The following is a 19,218-nucleotide window of genomic DNA, read 5'->3' as shown; positions in this document are numbered from 1 at the left end:
TTTTCCCTAGTCTTTATTTTTAAGGTTCAGTAATATCCCTTTACATTTATATACCATAATTTAATTTGCTATTCCCCTATCAATTGTGTTCCTATTTCTTCTTCTTCTTCTCCTCCTCCTCCTCCTCCTCCTCTTCCTCCTCCTCTTCCTCCTCCTCCTTCTTTCTTTTTTCTTCTTTCTTTTTTCTTCTTTTTCTTCTTCCTCCAACCCTGTTCCAGTACTAACTTTTGCCCTTTATATATCATCTTTGCCAATCTTCTGGGAGTGAGGTGAAACCATAGAGTTGCTTTGATTGTTATTCCTTTTATTTTTATCAAATGTTTCTTCAAATTGTAAATGTTTTCCAATTTATTTTAGACATTTTGTTGCTCTTCTTTGGCCAGTTAATCATTAGGAACAGCTTTTCATGTTACATGTTTATACATTACCTAGGGACAGTTAGGTGGCACAGTAGATGGAGTGCAGGGCTTAGAGTCCAAAAACCTGAGTTAGAATCTGTCTGAGACAGATTTATAAGCCATGTGACACTGAGCAAACAATTTAATCCTCTGCCTCAGTTTTCCCCATTTGTAGAATGAGGAAAATATAGTACCTACTTCCTAGTGTTGTTATGTGAATAAAATGAGACAATATTAGTACATTACCTATTACGTTGTAGGTGCTGCAGAATTGTGTGCTGTTGTTATTAGTTTTGATAATAATAATTTCAAGCACCAGACTTTTATCACAGATATTTGATGTCTCTCCATCTCCATTTACTGCTTTCCTTTTTATCCTAGTATCATTGATTTTATAGGTATAAAAGCTTTTCAATTGCATATAATTACATTTATTTCATCTTTTATAAAGACCTCTATCCCTTGTTTGCCTAAAACTTCTTTCCCAAATCATAATTCTGAAAGATAACTGATCTGGTTGTCTTCTAATGTTTTATAGTCAATTCTTGCCTCTCCCTATACATCCTTTTTGAGCCTATTATGCTATATGTGCCATAATGTATTGACTTAAACCAGATTTCTTCCAAAGCTCTTTTCAGTTTCACTTCTTACTTAAAAAAAAAAAAAAAAAGTTTTTTAATCCAAGTATTTTATATTGTTGGTTTATTAAACACTGGGTTATTGAGGTCATTTATTTCTAATCCATCTTTATCTGTTTCACTGCCATTTGTTTCACTAATCTATCCCTTTTTATTAATACAAAATAATTTAGATGATTATTGTCTATTAGTGTGGTCAGGAAGTGCTGTTAGCCATTTATTTCCACAGTTTTTCCTTGATTCTTTGAGAGTCCATACCCTTTGTCCCTCCAAATGAATTTTGTTATTATTTTGCTTAGTTTTTGCCTATTGTCTTTATAGTACCATGTGTCTAGTATTTAATTTGTGAGTTAATGTAGAATAGTATTGTTTTAATGTAGTCATGAATCATTAGTAAGTATTCAATAACCTTTCAATTATTTAAGTTTTATTTATTTCTTTAAAAACTACTTTGTAATTGTATAGGTCCTTACTCTTCCATGGTAGAGAGATGACTCTTAGATAATTTAAATGTTATAATTATTTTGAAGGGGACTTCCCTTTCTGTTATTTTCTTGTGTGATTTGTTATTCCTATGTAGAACGGCTTTTGAGCTCTGTGTGTTTCTTTTGAGACCTACTACTCTACATTAATCAATAATCAATTTCTCAGTTTCTTTGCCAATTTTACATCTGTATGACTTTTAATTCTCTTTTTTATTGATATCACCTGCTTTTCTAAACTATGCTACTATCTGAAGAGTTGGCGATATAAAACCCAAAAGAAAGAAGTCTCTCTCTGCCCTTCCTGTTTTCTAAGTCCAGTTAGACTTTCATTTGACATAAGAAAATATTGCCCAACAATCCAAAGTGTCCAAAAGCACAAGAGAAAAAACTTAATTTCCCAATGCTGATGGTCTTCAAACAGAGACCAGAAGACCTATTTTCAGGAATGTTGTAAAAGACAATTGTAGTTGAGATGTGGGTTGTATTTGATGGTTTGGGAGATTCTTAACAGTGCTGAGATTCTGTGATCCTGATGCAAGGGGATAAGGAGACATTAGTGAGGAAGGTTGGAGCATCATAGAATTTTAACACCACAAATTTAGAATAGAGAAAAAAATTTAGAAGTCATTAAGTCCAACATACCTGTTTTAAGATGAGAAAACTGAGGACCAATGAGGTTAAATAACTTGCCCAGGTTCAGACAGTAAGTATCTGAGGCAGAACACAGAATTTGAACCCAGGTCTAACTGACTGAGTCTTCCTTGACTCTGTCAAATATACTACAGTGAATAATAAAAGTCCTTATCAAAGGATAGTTAATTTTTAGCCTAAGTCATTTGTAATATGAGCAGAGAAATGTTGGAAAATATAAGAGATGGAAAGAAGTAGCAAAACCAGGCAAATGATTTAAGATAAGTAAAGTGATAAATTGAAGATGACTGATGTGAGATATTAGATAAAAGCTTTTTCCCAAAATGATGGAGAAGTCTGGCATTGGGGAGGATGACGGAAGACAAGTTATTCTGGTAGTTGGCATTTTCATTTTATCTGTTCTAAATTCTCTAAAGCAGTGTCACTTAACCTCCAAATTTCTGTAAAGGTAAATATTCAGACAGGATTTCAGCCAAGCTTCTACTAAGATATAGATACCTTGATAATTATTAGCAAAGAGGAAAGAAAAATTACTGGATATCTAAATGACATTTCAATGGGGATTGCTTTAGAATGTTATAGTTAATTTTTTTTTTCTCTTCAAGACAGAAGATAATTGGTTTAGGATATTCTGTTCAGCTATTTTTAAATATGGTAGCATATTTTTTTAGGCTTTTTTCTTTGCTGTGCAGCATCTCTTAATGTGATATTAATAAAAAACCCTTTTATCACAAAACCAATTATATTTTGATTTTTATTTGTAATAGGATGCTATGTTGTCATTCAGCATAATTTTCTAAAGTTCTCTAATTTTTGTAACTGAAAATATCATATCTGAAGTATTAAAGCATTTCAATAGCATTTTTTCATGTTAGAAGTATTGCAAATCTTGAAGGGTTATTCTTCTAATCTTAAAATCTAAATCATCATTAGGTAAATACAGTCACACTTTCACATTTGTTGATTTTAAATCATAGCCCTTTTGAAATTATAGTGCACAATTGTACAGAATTTTTGTCTTTATCCATTTTTTTCTTCATTAATCAACTAATGTATGTTTCTTCCATGGCTCTTTATTCTAATGAAATATGTGGCTGATTTGGCAGACGGCAATGATCTCATCAGTAACGCATCATAGTAAAACCCATTTAGCAGATTACATTGAAATTACTTTAGTTGCATGAAGAAATTGATATGTCCCTATCCATGTAGGAGGGGAAAACTTAACATTCCTGTTAAGATTACATTTATTCTGAACAGATAAGAAAAAATGTAACAGTTCTTCTCATGTTTGCTCTATGTACCTACAACCATTGAAGGACCATTTCTTCCCATTTTCTCACTTTTAAAAAAATGCTTTTCCCCCCAATTCAACAGAATCATTCTTTTTATAAATTCATCTTACTGTAGAAAGATTTGGGCAACAGAAGATTCCCAGAAGGGGAGAAGATATGGCCATGAACAATTCACTTTCTTTCATCACCCATAATTGATGAGCTTCCTCTATTTGAAGGTCAGAGTTCAAAAGTGGGGGCGTCACTCCACAAACCTCTATCTCTCTGGTAGTAGTGGCTGGTCCCTTGAACATGCCAGTAGGAGGAACATGCCTTCAGATGTGCAGTTCCCGAGAAAGGTGATCTGCCTGAAAGCAGCTATGGCTTTTTGAAGATAATAAAAGAAACATAATTGATCTTTTCCAAATTTTTAAGTATCTTGACATTAAATAATTGTCTTTGTGGGTTATATAGGGCTTAGAAATATGAATCTGACTTTGAAAGTTCACTTATAGCTGAAACTTTCTTTGACCCCTGTTGCAGAGGCGGGGAAAATTAAGCAGTTATAAATTAAGTAGTACCCCTGGAGTATCTTAGCAATTAGAGTGAACAGGACTTGAGTTGCTTTCTTCCTTCACTTTCTCACTCTCCAGGAAAGATGGAATATTTTTCACTTATAGCCCTTATTTCACTGTCATAAAAAATTATAGCTGAGTTATCTGTTTGTGCTCCAATTATCAAGCCATATGCTATACTCTTAAAGAATGCCTTGATGAAATCACAGGATTTACTTATCTAAAGCAAGTTGCAAAAGGAATGCCTGCCTGCTCACATGCAGACATTTTGCCTGTCTTATGCATAAATTAATCTTCAGCTCAAACTTATTTCTTTTCTTTAAATTGGATGGAATATGTAATTCCAGTTCGGTAATGGATCACCAAGGTTAGACCTTAATAGGCTTGTGAAATTATCTGGTGACTTAAGTGCAATTTAAAATGCCAATTAATATTTCTGTTCTAAAATCACTATAAAAGATGTGATGATGGAATTGAACTTCATTATTGTATCATTCCTCATTTCCTAAATTTATGACTCGCTTTTTATAAAAACAAAATAAAATACTGTATTTACAGATTAGTACATGGCATTTTGGGCTGGTTGGTAGTGTCATAGTGTAGAGAGTGTCAAGTCTGGAGTGAAAAAGTTTCATCTTCCTGAGTTCAAATCCGGCCTCAGATTCTAACTATGTGACCCTGGGCAAGTCACTAAACTCGTTTGCCTCAGTTTCCTCATCTGTAAAATGAGCTGGAGAAGGAAATGGCAAACTACTCTAATATATTTGCTAAGAAAACTCCAAATGGGGTCACAAAGACTTGGACACAATTAAAAAGATTGAACATTAAACATAATGTATTTTGTTACCAGATTAGCATGACTGAAATAATCTTGTTATTTTAGCACAAGACTATTCTTTGACCTCAGATATGTAACTTGTTGATAGAAAATCCAAATTTAAGGCCTGAAATGTCTAGATTTATTCATAAGAAGAGAACTTAGTTTCTTTTTGGTTACCTAGGCACAAACAGGGTATTTAATTATACAGAATTTTATCAATTTATCCTTGGGGAAAGACCAATATTTCCTGAAAAGAATATGATGACATACTGTCAGCTAGAGAAAATTTATAAAAGGAAGAAATGGCATTTTTGAAATGGTTGCCAATACAAATGACTCACTGTAAATAAATTTGATAGAGCTTTGAACTTTGTAAAATTGTGGGAGTCTAACTCATTTTATATAACAAAATTTCAAAGTTAGAGTTTCAGATGCAAATACATGATATTTTTATGATAGTAATATTTTTAACATTTCAGTTTGAGACGATAAAAGTTCCTTAACAAAAGAATAGGAAAAAGAGCAAAGTGTTGCTAATGTAGCAAAATCCATCAGATTGAACCATTAATGCCAATGAGTTGTTTGGAGGAATTTTTCTATTGTGATATATTTCTTTTGAAAGTAAGGCTATAGAAATTACTTGCATTTTATTAAAATTAATTTTAGCATCAAGCTGAACAACTTGCTGCTCATTGAATCTAATATCCTCTCTCCTACTCCCATGTATTTGCAAAACTGTATTCCTGTGCCTAGAAAGCACACTGTTACCCAGTTCTTCCCAATATCATAAAATCCACACATTCTAATTCTAATACTATTATTGCACATGGGCTTAAGAAATGATATAATGATTGAATCCCCAGTTTGTATAAGTTCAATAAACATCATACCTACTATGGCATAAAAAGAAAGAGAACATGACCTCAAGCAGTTTATATTTAATTATCCATATACAATGATAAGTAAAATAATATAAGGTGGAAAGTTGAGATTAAGTATAATATGGTAAATTAAAGGGCTGACCTGAATCAGGAGAACCTGGGTTCAAATCCTATCTGACACGTACTTGATATGTGGCCATGTGTAAGGTATTCACTTGATGAGTCTTCGAGTTATATCTGGAAGAAAGTCCAGAGTCTGAAAATCTTAATGAAGAACTGGCCTCTTCCAACGTAGGTCAATAATTATTCTGCAAGTCATAGCCCTAGAAAGTTGTCTAAAACAAGGAGAGTATCAGTGACTTGCCCAGGGTCACATAGTTATTGTGTGTCAAAGGTATATATTGCACTCAAATGTTCTCAGTGGTCAGCTTTTTACCTGCTTGTGCTATGTTGCAAAGATGTGTGTCTAAATATAAATATGTATGTGTGCTATATATACACACATATGATGCATTTACACGACTTAAATAATGAGCAATTCTACAGTAATTTTACTTTACTCAGACTTTAACAATGAGTTGTTCTGATTGTAGTATATATAAAAAGTACTTCAATCGTATCAGTAAATATATATTAAATGTCTTCTAAATTCCAGACAATGGACTGTTTCAGTGCTACAGAAACAAAAGTGAAATAGTATTCAGTCTCATGAAGCTTACACTTTAATGAAGGAGACAATATATACACTTACATTATGTCCCCAAAAAATCTTAGTGCAGTTTTAGGTTCTAAACTTCATCTGCTTGAAACTGTACTAAGACTTTTTGGGACACCCTGCCTGATCCATTAAAATATAAGTTTCTTGAGGGCAAACAATGATTCACTTTTGATTTTATAGTAATAAAGCTTAAAACTGCTCCAAGACTTTTGAGACACTCAGTTTAGTTAAATATAAAACATAAAAAAAAAGGATTGTATCTTTGATTTCATTAGTGGAAGGAATGCTTATATGAGGAACTTCCTCAGCAATAATACAGGTCACTTTCTTTCCAACAGAAAAAGTTGCCCAGAAAACTGCCCAGTGTAGGACTTTTTATACTTTTTCCAATCATGACCCTTTTTCACTGTATAAATTTTTATATGACTACAAGAATATAGGTATGTAAAAATCAAGCTTCTGATAATGCATCATAAAGAAATATATTTTAAAACAATTCTTTGGTATACATGCAGTTTACCATTTATTAAAGATGAAAGTACATTTGCATTCTAATTAATGGATTACTTGTTTATTTTTACATAAAGAATTAAATCTTGGCAACATATTTAATATCATTCAATATTGCCAAAATTTTTGTGACCCACAGTTTGAGAAGCTTTGATATTGGGAAGTTGTGATTTGTGAAGAGTCTCAAATAGCAGATTTCAGAAATGGGACTTGAATATGAGTCTTTCTGGCTTCAGATCCTGCTCCCTCCCCATGGATGAATACGTCTGTTATTCAGTCATTTCAGTCATGTTCAATGCTTTGTGACCCTATGGAGCCAGTGCTTTTTTTTGTTTGTTTGGCTTTTTTTTTTTTTTTTCCTTTTGGCAAAGATGAAGGAGGTTGCCTTTCCTTCTTCAGCTCATTTGTTTATATGAGCAAACTGAGGCAAAAAGAGTTAAAAGACTTAGCCTGGTTGGTAAATGTCTGAGGACAGAGGTGAACTCATGTTATTCTGATTCATGGCTTGGTGCTAATTCCACAGCATCATCTAAATGCCCTGTTATCATTGCTATCTTTTTATATATATTTTATATAATATACCAACAATTAAAATATAAACTAACCTCTAAGAGAAAAGGACTAATATGAGCACCAGGAAAGGCTTCCTGATTCCTGAAAGAAAAAAAAGAGATTTCTAGTGGTTCAAATGATTTCCAGGTATGGTGGACTGCTAGTGTAAACATGTAGAGGGAGGACAATCATATGTGTGAGAAGGAGAAAATATGATTAAACAGTGGAAGATAGTAATGTGGAAATAGATTGGAAAGGAAGGAAGAGCCTGAGCTGTGAACAGCTTTATGTGAAAAAAAAGAGATTTAAAATTTAGCTCAAGTATTAACTGGTGTAGGAGGTATTAGCCAACTTCCACAGCTTCTAGTATCTTCTCATCTAATGTTACCATCTCTCTGTTCTATATTTATATTCAAAGTTAGAGAGTTTACCCCAAATATTTATGTGGACTCTTTGTGTCCAACTTGAGGCAGAGCATTCCAAGCTCTTGTTGGTCTCAGCAGCCACAGATGGACACACTGCAACTAGACTCTAATATAGTGATGACATTTTGGTGCTCTTTGAGAACAAAGAACAGCAATCAACCATTTATATAAATAATCTTCCACCATTAGAATGTGAACTCCTAATTTTTTACTTTTTTATATCTCTCATGTACCTAGCCTATTTTAAGATCTAATAAATGCTTGCTTATTGATTGATCCTAGTGGTAATAGAGAGCCACTGGATTTTATCTAGTAGAGAGGTAGTTACTATTACGATTATACCTGCTCTTTAGGAAACTCATTTTGATGGCCTCATGGAGATTGGAATGGAAAGAAACTAGATGCAAGGAGGAAAAATAGGAGGTTATTTGAATTGCCCCACCAAATGATTATTAGGGCTGATTATTAGTGATGAATTAGGAGGATAGGTATATGGGAACAAAAAGATTATGAATGGAAAAGATGTCCTATTGTAAAAATGACAAGATTTGACACATGATTGATTGAATATTGAGTTGAAAATATTTAGGAGCTGAGGATTTTCCTTTGTTCTAAATTCATTTTTCTTCTCCTAAATTTTCTTTTTGGCAAACCCATCTGCTCCCCTGGGTCCAATTTGCAATGGACTCCTGGATCTATGGATTCAGGCTTATTATTGAGCTTCATCCTGTCCCATATAACCAAATATCTTTCCAGTATCATACACTTCTCAGTTCAAAAACAGAGTTCACTTTTAGATATGTTGAGTTTAAAATGCCCATAGAACATAAAACTTAAATGTTTAATAGGGTGTGACATATGGCTGGAATTCAGAATAGAGAATAAGGCTGAAGACACATACACACATACACACACACACAAACATTCATATTTATCTATGTTCAGAAGACATCTCCATAGAGACAATAATTGAATTTATGAAGTTTGTTTAATTGAACAAAAGCAATTCCAAAAGGAACAGAAAAGAGGAACAAAGATATAGCTTCAGTATAAACAGAAAGTTAGCATGATGATGTATATGATAAGTCTACAAATAAGACTGGAAAGGAGGAGTTAAACAGGCCAAAGGACAACCAAGAGAAAGCAGTTTCTCCAAAACAAGAGTAGAGAAAATATCTAAGACATGGTAGTCAATTGTCAATTACTATCAAAAAAGGTCAAGGTAGATGCAGATTGAGAAAATATCATTAGATTTGTCATGTAAGATATCATGTTGCCTTTAGATAGAGTAATTTTGAGGATAGAGTCAATATTACAGAGAAAAGCTCACCTGAGCTCTCTCAACTTTAAATAATGCCTCAAAATAAATTATGAGTGGCAGAATCAACAAAACAGTGGGTGACAGAAAGACAAATTGCTAGCCCAAAATATTTTAGAAGATTGGCAGCAGAAGTCTCTGGAATCAGTCAGAGTTCAACACATTCCAGCTCAGGCTGACCTCCAGGAAATTAGCAGCAGGCTTTGCAGTGGTTGCTTTCAGATCAGTCTATAGCTGGTAAGGGCGTTGGACAATGGGCCAAAAGAACTCTGTTGTATTGTTTATACTCAGATTTGGATAACAGTCTCAGAGCAATGTGAAGCATTAACAAAGCAGAGCTTGTGGCCATATCAGGCATGGGAACCGTGGTCACACTTTTAAGGCAGAGAAGAGTGCTCATTATTTCTCATAGATGAGAGCACAGCCAAGGAGAATAGTAAAAACATCTCTCTTTGGATCATACCACTTCTGAAGAACAGAAAGCTTACAGACTCTCAGAAAACAGCTACACAAAAGTTCTGAAGTTTGGGAAAGGGCTCATTCTCATCCTGGGAGCAGAACTAAATTTAACATAAAAGTAAAAGTCAAGAAATAGGCTATAAAAACAAGCAAATAACAACAACAAAAAATCCTGATCATCGACTATGGTGATGGGGAAGATCAAAATGCAAATTTGGAAGACAGTAAAGTCAAAACTGCTACATCCAAAGCCTCAAAGAAAAGCATGATTGGTCTCATGTCCAACAAAGAAGTTCTGAAAGAACTTGAAAAGGATTTTTAAAATTAAATGAGAAACAGAGAGGGAAAAATGAAAAAAAAAAGTTATGGTGATGCAAGAAAATCATGAAAAAAAAGAGTTAATAGATTGGTAAAGGACACACACACACACACTCTCTCTCTCTCTCTCTCTCTCTCTTTCTCTCTCTAAAGAAAATAACTTTAAAAATGGAATAGGCCAAATGGCAAATGAGATACAAAAATCCAGTGAGAGGAGGAATGTATAAAAGCTCAATGAAGAAAATAATTCTTTAAACATTAAAATTGGATAAGTAGTAGCTAATGTCTCCATGAGACAACAATAAAATAAAATTATATAATTTTTTTTTAAAAAGTAAAATAACATTTTGAAAAAAGAGTTGACCTAGAAAATAGATTGAAGAGAGTTGACTTAAGAATTATTGAACTCCGTGAAAGCTGTGATGAAAAAAAAAAAGTATCCTGATATAATCTTTCAAGAATTATCAAATAGAACTGCTATCAAGATAGAAATTCTAAAAATCTATAGATTCCAAAAAAAAAAAAAAAACCCTTCAGAAATATGATAATTAAATTCTAGAGGAATGGTAAAGGAGCTAGAATTACAATCAAAAATGACCTCCCCTGCAAAACTCAGAATAATCCTTTAAGGAGGAAAAATGTATATTCAAAAAAATAGAGAACTTACAAATATTCTTAATGAAAAGACCAGAGGTGAATAAAAAGTTTAACTTACAAATAGAAGATTCAAAAGAAGTATAAGAATGAAGAAAGAGAAATCAGAAGGGATTCAATAAGATTAAACTGCTTATATTCCTATATAGGAAGATGATGCTTTTTAACTCTTAAGAATTTTCACAATATTAGGAAATTTAGAAGAAGTTTACATAGAGGGCATGACTGTATATTGCATATGATGGGATGATTGTCTAAAATAGATAAAAAAAGGGCTGTTAAAGAGGAATACATTGATTGAATTGGAAAGGAAGAGATCGAATGGGATAAATTTTCTCACATAAAAGAGTTGGGAAACAGTTTTTACAGTGGAGTGAAGATGAGGTAGAGACATATAAGATTCTTACTGTGATTGGAGGTGGCTCAAAGAGGGAGTAACTTAGACACTCAGTATACTTATATACTCAGTAAGTATGTACTTACTGTACATAAGTACAGACTTATACACTGTATATCAGTATACACTCATATACACTTTAGTGTATATGAATCTTTGTTACTCAATAGGAAAATTGGAGAGGACAAAAATAAGGGGTTGATAGAAGAGAAGGTTAATTGGGAGAGGTGATAGTTGGAAACAAAATCTTGGAATGGACAGGGTGAAAGGAGAGAAAGAAATAGAGGAGAAATAAGATGGAGGGGAATATAGTAAATAAGTATAACTCAAAAAATATGACAAGTTTCTCTGATAAAAGCTTAATTTGTTAAATATATAGAGGACCGAATGAAACTAATAAAAAATAAGAGCCATTCCCCAAATGAAATGTGGTTAAAGGATATGAACAGGCAGTTTTCAAAGAAAGTAATCAAAGCTATCTGTAGTCATATGAAAAACAAGCTCAACATCACGATTGATTAAAAAAATGCAAATTAAAACAGCTCTGAGGTACCATCCTTCACTAATATGACAGTATTATATGACTAATATGATAAAGGAAAATGAGACATGTTGGAGGGGATGTGGAAAAACCAACACTAATACTGTTGGTAGAATCGTCAACAGATTGAGCCATTCTGTAGAGCAATTTAGAACCATAAAGAGCTATAAAACTACTGTAACTTTTATCTAGGTACTGGTACTACTACTACTACTACTACTACTACTACTACTACTACTACTACTACAACATCCAAATCCTAAAGAGATTTCAAAAAAATGTAAAGGACTTATATGTAGAAAAATAGAACAGCTCTTCTGGTAGTGTAAAAGGATTAAAAATTGAGGGGATACCTATCAAAGGGGAATGGCTGAACGAGTTGTATGTGATTGTGATAGAATACTATTATGTTATAAGAAAGGGACAATAGAATGGCCTCACAAAAACCATGAAAAGTTTACATAAAGTGATGCAAAGTGAAATGAGTAGAACCAGGAGAAGAACATTGTACACAGTAAAAGGCATTATTTATGATGATCAACTGTGAATGATTTAGCTATTCTCAACAATACAGTGATCCAAGACAGTTTCAAAGGACTTATGATGAAAAATGCTAACTGCCTCCAGAGAAAGAACTGATGGAGTATGAATGCAGATTAAAGCATACTTTAAAAATATATTTTTTTGGTAATTTTTTTTTACTTGTGTTTTCTTTTATAATATAACTAATATGGAAATGTATTTTTCATGACTGTATATGTATAACCTATATCCAATTGTTTGCTTTCTCAGTAAGAGGGGAGGGGAGAGAAGCAGTGAGAAATTTGTATTTCAGAATTAATAAGAACACCAAATGTTAAAAAATTTTACATGTAGTAGAGGAAAAAATAAATAAAAATAAAATTAAAAGAGAATAATTTTAATTGAGTGATTTGATCAAAAACCATATTGCCAGGGCTTGGAAGAAAAGAATGAGGGCAAAGTAAATGGTCTTCTTGATTTGTTTTAGAAAGAAGAGTGTGATAAAGGATGATCACCAATAGAGATAGTAGGATCTAGGAAAGCTTTTTTAGGGTGGTGGAAGCCACATTGTTGATAAGGAGAGATTGAATAAGGTACAGAAACTAAACGAAACAAAGACACAGAAATAGATAAGGCATTTAATTTACTGGAGATAAAATGAAATGAAGGGAATGGCATAAAAACATGTGAAGAAGTTTCCTCAATCACAGCAGCTAGGTGGTGCATTGGTTAAAACAGTAGACCTAGAATCAGGAAGACATCTTCATGGATATAAAACCAGCCTTTGACCCTTGCTAGCTGTATTATCTTGTATTACCCAAATCACTTTATCCTTTCTTTTCCTCAGTTTTCTCAGTATTTCAGGAAATAGCAAACCATTCCTTTTGTCAACAAAATCCCATAAGAGGTCACTAAGAGTCAGATACAATTGAGAAACAACTTTACAACAACTTTGTCAAAAATAGAAGTAAAGATGGAAATAATAAGGGATGAAGTCAGATTGTGGAAGGAGTAATAGAGAAGATGGCTTCAGTATTTTATGTAAAGTATGAAGCCAAGTCCTAAATTGAGAAAGTATTTGTATTTGTAAAAGTAGAGTATTCTATTCTCCTTCCTCTATTTTATGGTTAGAATTTATTTCCCTTTTATTAACACTTTTTATTAACATGATTCTTTAGCAATATTGTAAATTCATGCAATGATTACAAATAATCAGCATACTTTAGCACTGGTATGGAGACTATATTTAAAACCAGATTTATGTTAATATGGATTGAATGACATTCCATCTTCAAGGTTACTTTTTGTTAGTTGTTTTTTTTTTTTTTTTTTTCATATTTTTAGCCACCTTGGTTCTGCCCCTTTTTGTAAAATATTCTTAATACCCTTCTAGTCCTCTTTTTCCCTTGGCAAAGATTAATGATTAGTGTAAGCTTAGTCCTAGAAAACCTAAGGTCCATGGCTCCTAAATAAAGTACTCACCATGCTTCATATATTTAGTTTAAATAACTGTTCTCAAATAAGAACTTGCTTTTTTTTTTTTTTTTTTTTTGCAGCATTATCTGTTGACAGTGACTACAGATCAATATTATTGGAGGGTCTGTCTATATTGCAAACATTCTGAATATGGTTTTTGCTTGGAAAAAGCAAAAGCAAAAGAACTAAGGAAAGGGATTATTTAGGGTCTTTCAGACTTTCTTGGGATTCACAAACTCACCTTTTTTTTTAAAGCCATTTTCATTTGAGGAAGCCAGGCTGTAAAAGTTCAGGCTGATGAATTTTGAGTCATGTGCCTTGTCATTTCCTTCATTAGTAAACTGTGTTTTTCTGTAGAGTTTCCAAGTCAAAGATGCCATAATTGGCAATCTCTTTTCATCAGATTTCAGGGAGCATTTGATGAGAATGCCTTAAAACTCTGAATTTAATAAGTGCAAAGTATTATAGCAATGTAAATTATCTTTTGTACTTTCAACCTTACAAACATGGCCTTGTTTGTCAGTTTTTCAACTGTGATGAATGTGTCCAATAAACTTGGCTGTGGAAATAAAGAAGACTGGTTGTTTATGAGGAGATTATTAAATAGATGATTACGGATTATTTTTTGTAGCTCTTAAATGAGGGCAAAAGACCCTCACCATGCCAATTTAACTTTCATTTCCCCCTTCAAATAAGCAGGACTGTTTAAAACTCATATAAATTAATTGAATATTTAATAAATATGATCTGATTTTTTAAATCATGATAAAGACTATGAATGATATATACTCCAAAATGGTTCTCTTTGAAGATTCTTCATTAAAAATGAAAGAAGAGAATCTGAATGAGACATATCAGTCTGAATGACACCACAGGAGATTTTGAGCATTTCTATCTTCCCTTTTAAGAGGTAGCTCATATTACAATAAATGCATATATCTTTATGAAAGGAGAAAGAAAACTCATTTTGGTTGAATTGACAAGTTAGATTTTTTGTTATTAACAGGTTTGGCAAACATCGAAAAGATGACAAGATTGAGAAATCGGGTAAAATAAAAATGCAGGAAGCCCTTACTTCAGAAGAGGAGAGAATACGAATGAAGCAAGAACAGGAGAGGTAGATTAAAGCATTTGATTAAACCTCTTTAGAGAGAGGTTTCTTTGTTGTTTTCTTCTTTAAACACACACACACACACACACACACACACACACACACGAGAGATTTACTTTTGAACAGATTTCATATATTCCTTTCCTACCTGATAATTCAAATACTGATGCTTGTAGAATTAGGACATCCAGAGAGATAGGAATACTTAATTCATCTGAGGAATCAAAAATAGTTTGGTGGTTTCTCTTTAAGATCTTTTACAGGAGTAAGTAGTAGTTGTGTGAGCAAATCTAAAAATGAGATAGATTGTGAGTTATAGATAATTTTAAAAGTCATAAAAACACTTTAAACTTTACTTAAGTGAAAAGTATCGTTTATTACATACCTTTTTATAGGACTTAAGATTGGTTGTGTTTTTTTAAGGAATTTTTGCTAGATGCTATATTTTAAAATGTTTTACACTTAGAAATGTTAATTTATAAAGAAAGTATAACATGTCATTCGTTTCCACCATTCCCACCTTTGTTGCCTTTTAAATCTCTTGTTTTTTTTTTTTAATTACCAACATCTCATGTTTTAGCTTTATTACTATTTTGTACTTGATTGATATTTTTCCTATTAATATTAGTAGTCAGGAATATTATAATATAGTTTTAAATTGCTTTAAAGTTATGATACAAAAGACATTGAAATATTTTTTTAAAAGTTTCTTTAAATAGACTTGTTCAAAAATTGTAGTGATTCCAAAATTTCCCATGGTTGTAATGGGGAAACAAGAAGCTCTATTCTGGGCATTTTTCCATGTAGGTGGAAATAATTTCAACCTTCTTTTTAAAGAAGCATGGAGAAATTAAATAGCATAAATATTAAATACCACCTTTCTTCCAGAAGTTTCAGGCTGTTTTTATTTTTACTCTTCTTTGTAATACCTCTCAGAATAGGATAGATCCATTTTAAAGAGAAAAATTCAGGTAGCTTGAATCAGAGCTAGATTTCTAAGAAAGCCAAACAAGAGTAAACCGAAGAGCAGTATAGTATCTACATGACTCATTTTTACAAGAATATTTGGAAATTCATTATTCTGGAGTGTGAGAGTCAGGTAGTGGCGAATAACATAAACATTTAATTTACTAAGCATTTATTAAATACCTATTCTTTGTCAAAGTAGGCTAGGCGCTGAGTGATAGTCCCTTACCCCTTCTCCCCCAAAAAAGTAGAATCCCTACCTTCAAGAATATTACATTCAACTGAGTGAATCAATAAACATTTATTAAACACCTACTATATGCCAGGCATGGTGTTAAATGTTGGGAATACAAAAAAATGAGGTAAAAGTTAGTCCTTGTCTATAAGGAACTCACAATCTAACAGTTAAGTAAATGCAAAAATTGTAAGTTAGGGTGAGGTGGTAAAAAGAGCATGAGAAAAGATTTCATGTAGGAAATCATTACAAGAGGATTCCAAGAGACAAAGCAAAAACATTTTACAGGGAAAGATGGAATGACTTGTATGACAACCATTAGTTATTTAATAAGCATGTATTAAATTCTTACTGTATTCCAGACATTGTGCTAGCACCAGGGATACAAAGAAATGCCAAAAAAGAAAACATCCCATGAGACCCAGATTTCAAAGCTCACTTTCTAATGGGACACAACATGAAGATAACAATGTAACATACACATGTATTAATGCACATACATATTATGTATTCATATATCCACATATATACAGTTGAAGTCTAAGATAATCATAATGGAAGAGAGGAACCATCTAGGAAGATAAGAAATAATCCAGAATGTAGAATTCATGAAATATAACATCATTAAAATGGTTTGTAATAGAAATAGGAACAAGATTGTGAAGACTTTTAAATGCCAATGAGAGAAGAGTTTGTCATTTGTTCTAGAAGAAATAGGGAACCAACTGAAACATATTAAGCCTAGTAGTAACATGGACATAGTATTTTAGGAATGTCACTATTGTAGTTGTATGAAGGAGTGTTTCAAGAAGGGAGAGACAAGAAACATAATTAACAGCCTATTGAAATAACCTATGAGGGAGAATATATTATTAATTTTATTTTTACATTTTACATTATTTACATTCATTATTTTCTTGTCTCAGTCTTCAGAAATATTTGAACTCTTACATATCTTACAGTTTACAGAACTCTTAAATATCTTACAATATGATACATATATACATATATATTTATATATATATGAGCAATACTTAAATATCTTAGAACATGAAATATATATACACACATATATACATACATGGCTTGAATTTTTTATTTGAGTTTGTATTCATTTTGCTGGTTCTTTCTAATTATCCATTCCAGAGCCATTTTCTGTTTCCTTCATTTTTACTGATAGGCTGCCCATATACATGCTGATCCCTTCATAATTTTCAGTTAGAAGCATTTTGTTGACTTAAATTAGAAGTTGCTACCCTAAAGAGAATTACCTTTTTCATAGCACAAGAAGGACCTATACAGTGAATATATAAGCATGCGTCTTGTTATATGCAAACTTGTAGTTATAAATATATCATTTAGGGAGAATGTAATCTGATCACAAGAGAAGTAGTCAAAAGAAGGATGTCCACTCCCCAGTCTTATGCTATGTACTAAAAGAGAACTTTTTAAAAACTATACCATTTTTTACTATTTTGATCTCTTTCTTACCTTATGTCTTTTCATAAAGACTGTGCTTGAATATAATTTTGCTATTTTAGAAATAATTTTAGAGAACAGAGGAAAATATTTCCAACCAACTATGGTTTCTATTTTATAGTTCTAGCTGTAATATTTATTGGCCTGCAACATGGTTCATTTCATCTCTCTTTGGTTTGAAATCTCTAGTTTGGCACTTCTAATGATGCAATACTTCTGGGAACTCAGTTGGTCATAATGAATCTATGTATAAAAAGCACAGAATCAAAATCCTTAGGGGTCAGAGAACAAACGAATGGTCCATTAAAAAATCAATTATGCTCATAATTTAAGAATTATTATACTATGACTTTGTATTTAAATAATATTTTTACAAGAATATTTTCTCTAAACTCTCATAGATTTTTTAAGATAGATATCCAACTAATTTATTGGACTTTATCACTTATTGAACCAAGTAATATTATTGGTATTTATTATTTTTTAATTTCTCTAATATTTTAAAACTCGGTTTAAATGTGCTTATCTCTCTGTTATGATATTGACTTGAATTAATATTGCTGTATCTGAAAATGGAAATTGTAATCTTTATTTGTGAATGACCAAGGAAAATTAAGTCTAAAAATATACTGTCATTTTCCAGGCCATGAGTTATTCTTGTTTTATACTGATTGCCACTGAACTGTCTCCTCTTTCTTGATTCATCATTGTAGTTTCCTATGATTTTTGAAGATCATTTTTACAGAATTTTAATTTGTTTTTACTTTCTCCTATGTTTTGGGTTACAATGGCCCTAGAAACTTTCCTCATTTATTGGTTAGCCTGTTGGTTTATATCTCATCATGATTAGTAGATCTGTCTTCAAAAATTCTCTATTCCTAGGAACAAACTTAGGAGTTTCCTAGAATGGTAGAACTTGCCAAATCTTCTGCTCTGCTGCGAAGGCCTCCAAGAACAGTCACTTTCATAACATAAAGGGGCACCAGAGTAGAATTTAGGTGGAGATTTAAAAGCAAAATTTGGAATGGATGTGAATAAAAACCACACAGAATGTGTCATAATCAGTACCAAAAGAGGGAACTCCAGAATTAATAAGATTTCAGATCATTTGAATATACAAATTTAAAACTAAAAAAAATTCAAATAATTCATATATAGATCTCTCTCAATTTCTCTTTCCTCTTGTTTCTTTCTTTTGCTTCTCCCTCTGTGTGTCTGTCCACCCACAGCCATCCAGACCACTGCCATGCAATATACAGATATATAATTTTTTTAATTGAAGAAAATAGAGCAGAAAAAAGACACAAAGAGAAAGCAAAAGAGTACAAGAGCTCATTTTTCTGACCTCTTCAAATCTCTTTTCCATATGTACATTAATAGTTTTGCTTTTGTTGGTTTTTGTGTGTGTGTGTGTGTGTGTGTGTGTGTGTGTGTGTGTGTAGTCAAGGTGTCTTTCTAATTCTGCTATGTTAACTTTTCTTTTTCTGTTATTTATCATTTTAGTGGTACAATCATATTCTGTTATATTGAGAGCCCACATCACATTCAGCCAATTCCCAGTTGCTGAAGACAGGTTGTTTTGAGTTTTCTTGTTTTGTTTTTACTATTATGAATAAATTGACACTGACTATTTCTTTGTTTTTATAGATCTTTATTCTTTTTAATAACCTCCTTAGCATATAGTTCTTATAAGGGGCTCACTGGGTTAAAAGATGTGATCATTTTTATAATTTTCTTGTCTATTTAGGTTCTGTGTGCTTTGAAAAAATTACTAAGATATCCACTAACAGGATAAACGAGTGCTTGCAACTATCA

At 32.2% G+C, this 19,218-nt stretch overlaps 1 protein-coding gene across 13 annotated transcripts in view; it reads left to right on the top strand.

The window, feature by feature from the left end:
• PARD3 (par-3 family cell polarity regulator) overlaps positions 1-19,218 on the top strand; it is a 666,346-nt gene that overhangs the window by 470,646 nt on the left and 176,482 nt on the right. For 9 of the 13 annotated variants that reach the window (XM_052000522.1, XM_052000517.1, XM_052000520.1 and 6 more), the window contains one exon: positions 14,619-14,729. The exons of the other annotated variants lie outside the window; for them this stretch is intronic. In XM_052000522.1, the coding sequence (XP_051856482.1) occupies positions 14,619-14,729 (111 nt within the window). The remainder of the gene's footprint in view (positions 1-14,618; positions 14,730-19,218) is intronic. 13 annotated transcript variants of the gene reach the window in all.

The sequence above is a fragment of the Antechinus flavipes genome, chromosome 5 (genome assembly GCF_016432865.1).
Source record: "Antechinus flavipes isolate AdamAnt ecotype Samford, QLD, Australia chromosome 5, AdamAnt_v2, whole genome shotgun sequence".
Lineage (NCBI taxonomy): Eukaryota > Metazoa > Chordata > Mammalia > Dasyuromorphia > Dasyuridae > Antechinus > Antechinus flavipes.
Note: the sequence above shows the minus strand (reverse complement) of the source record. Positions and strands in the feature narration are given on the sequence as shown.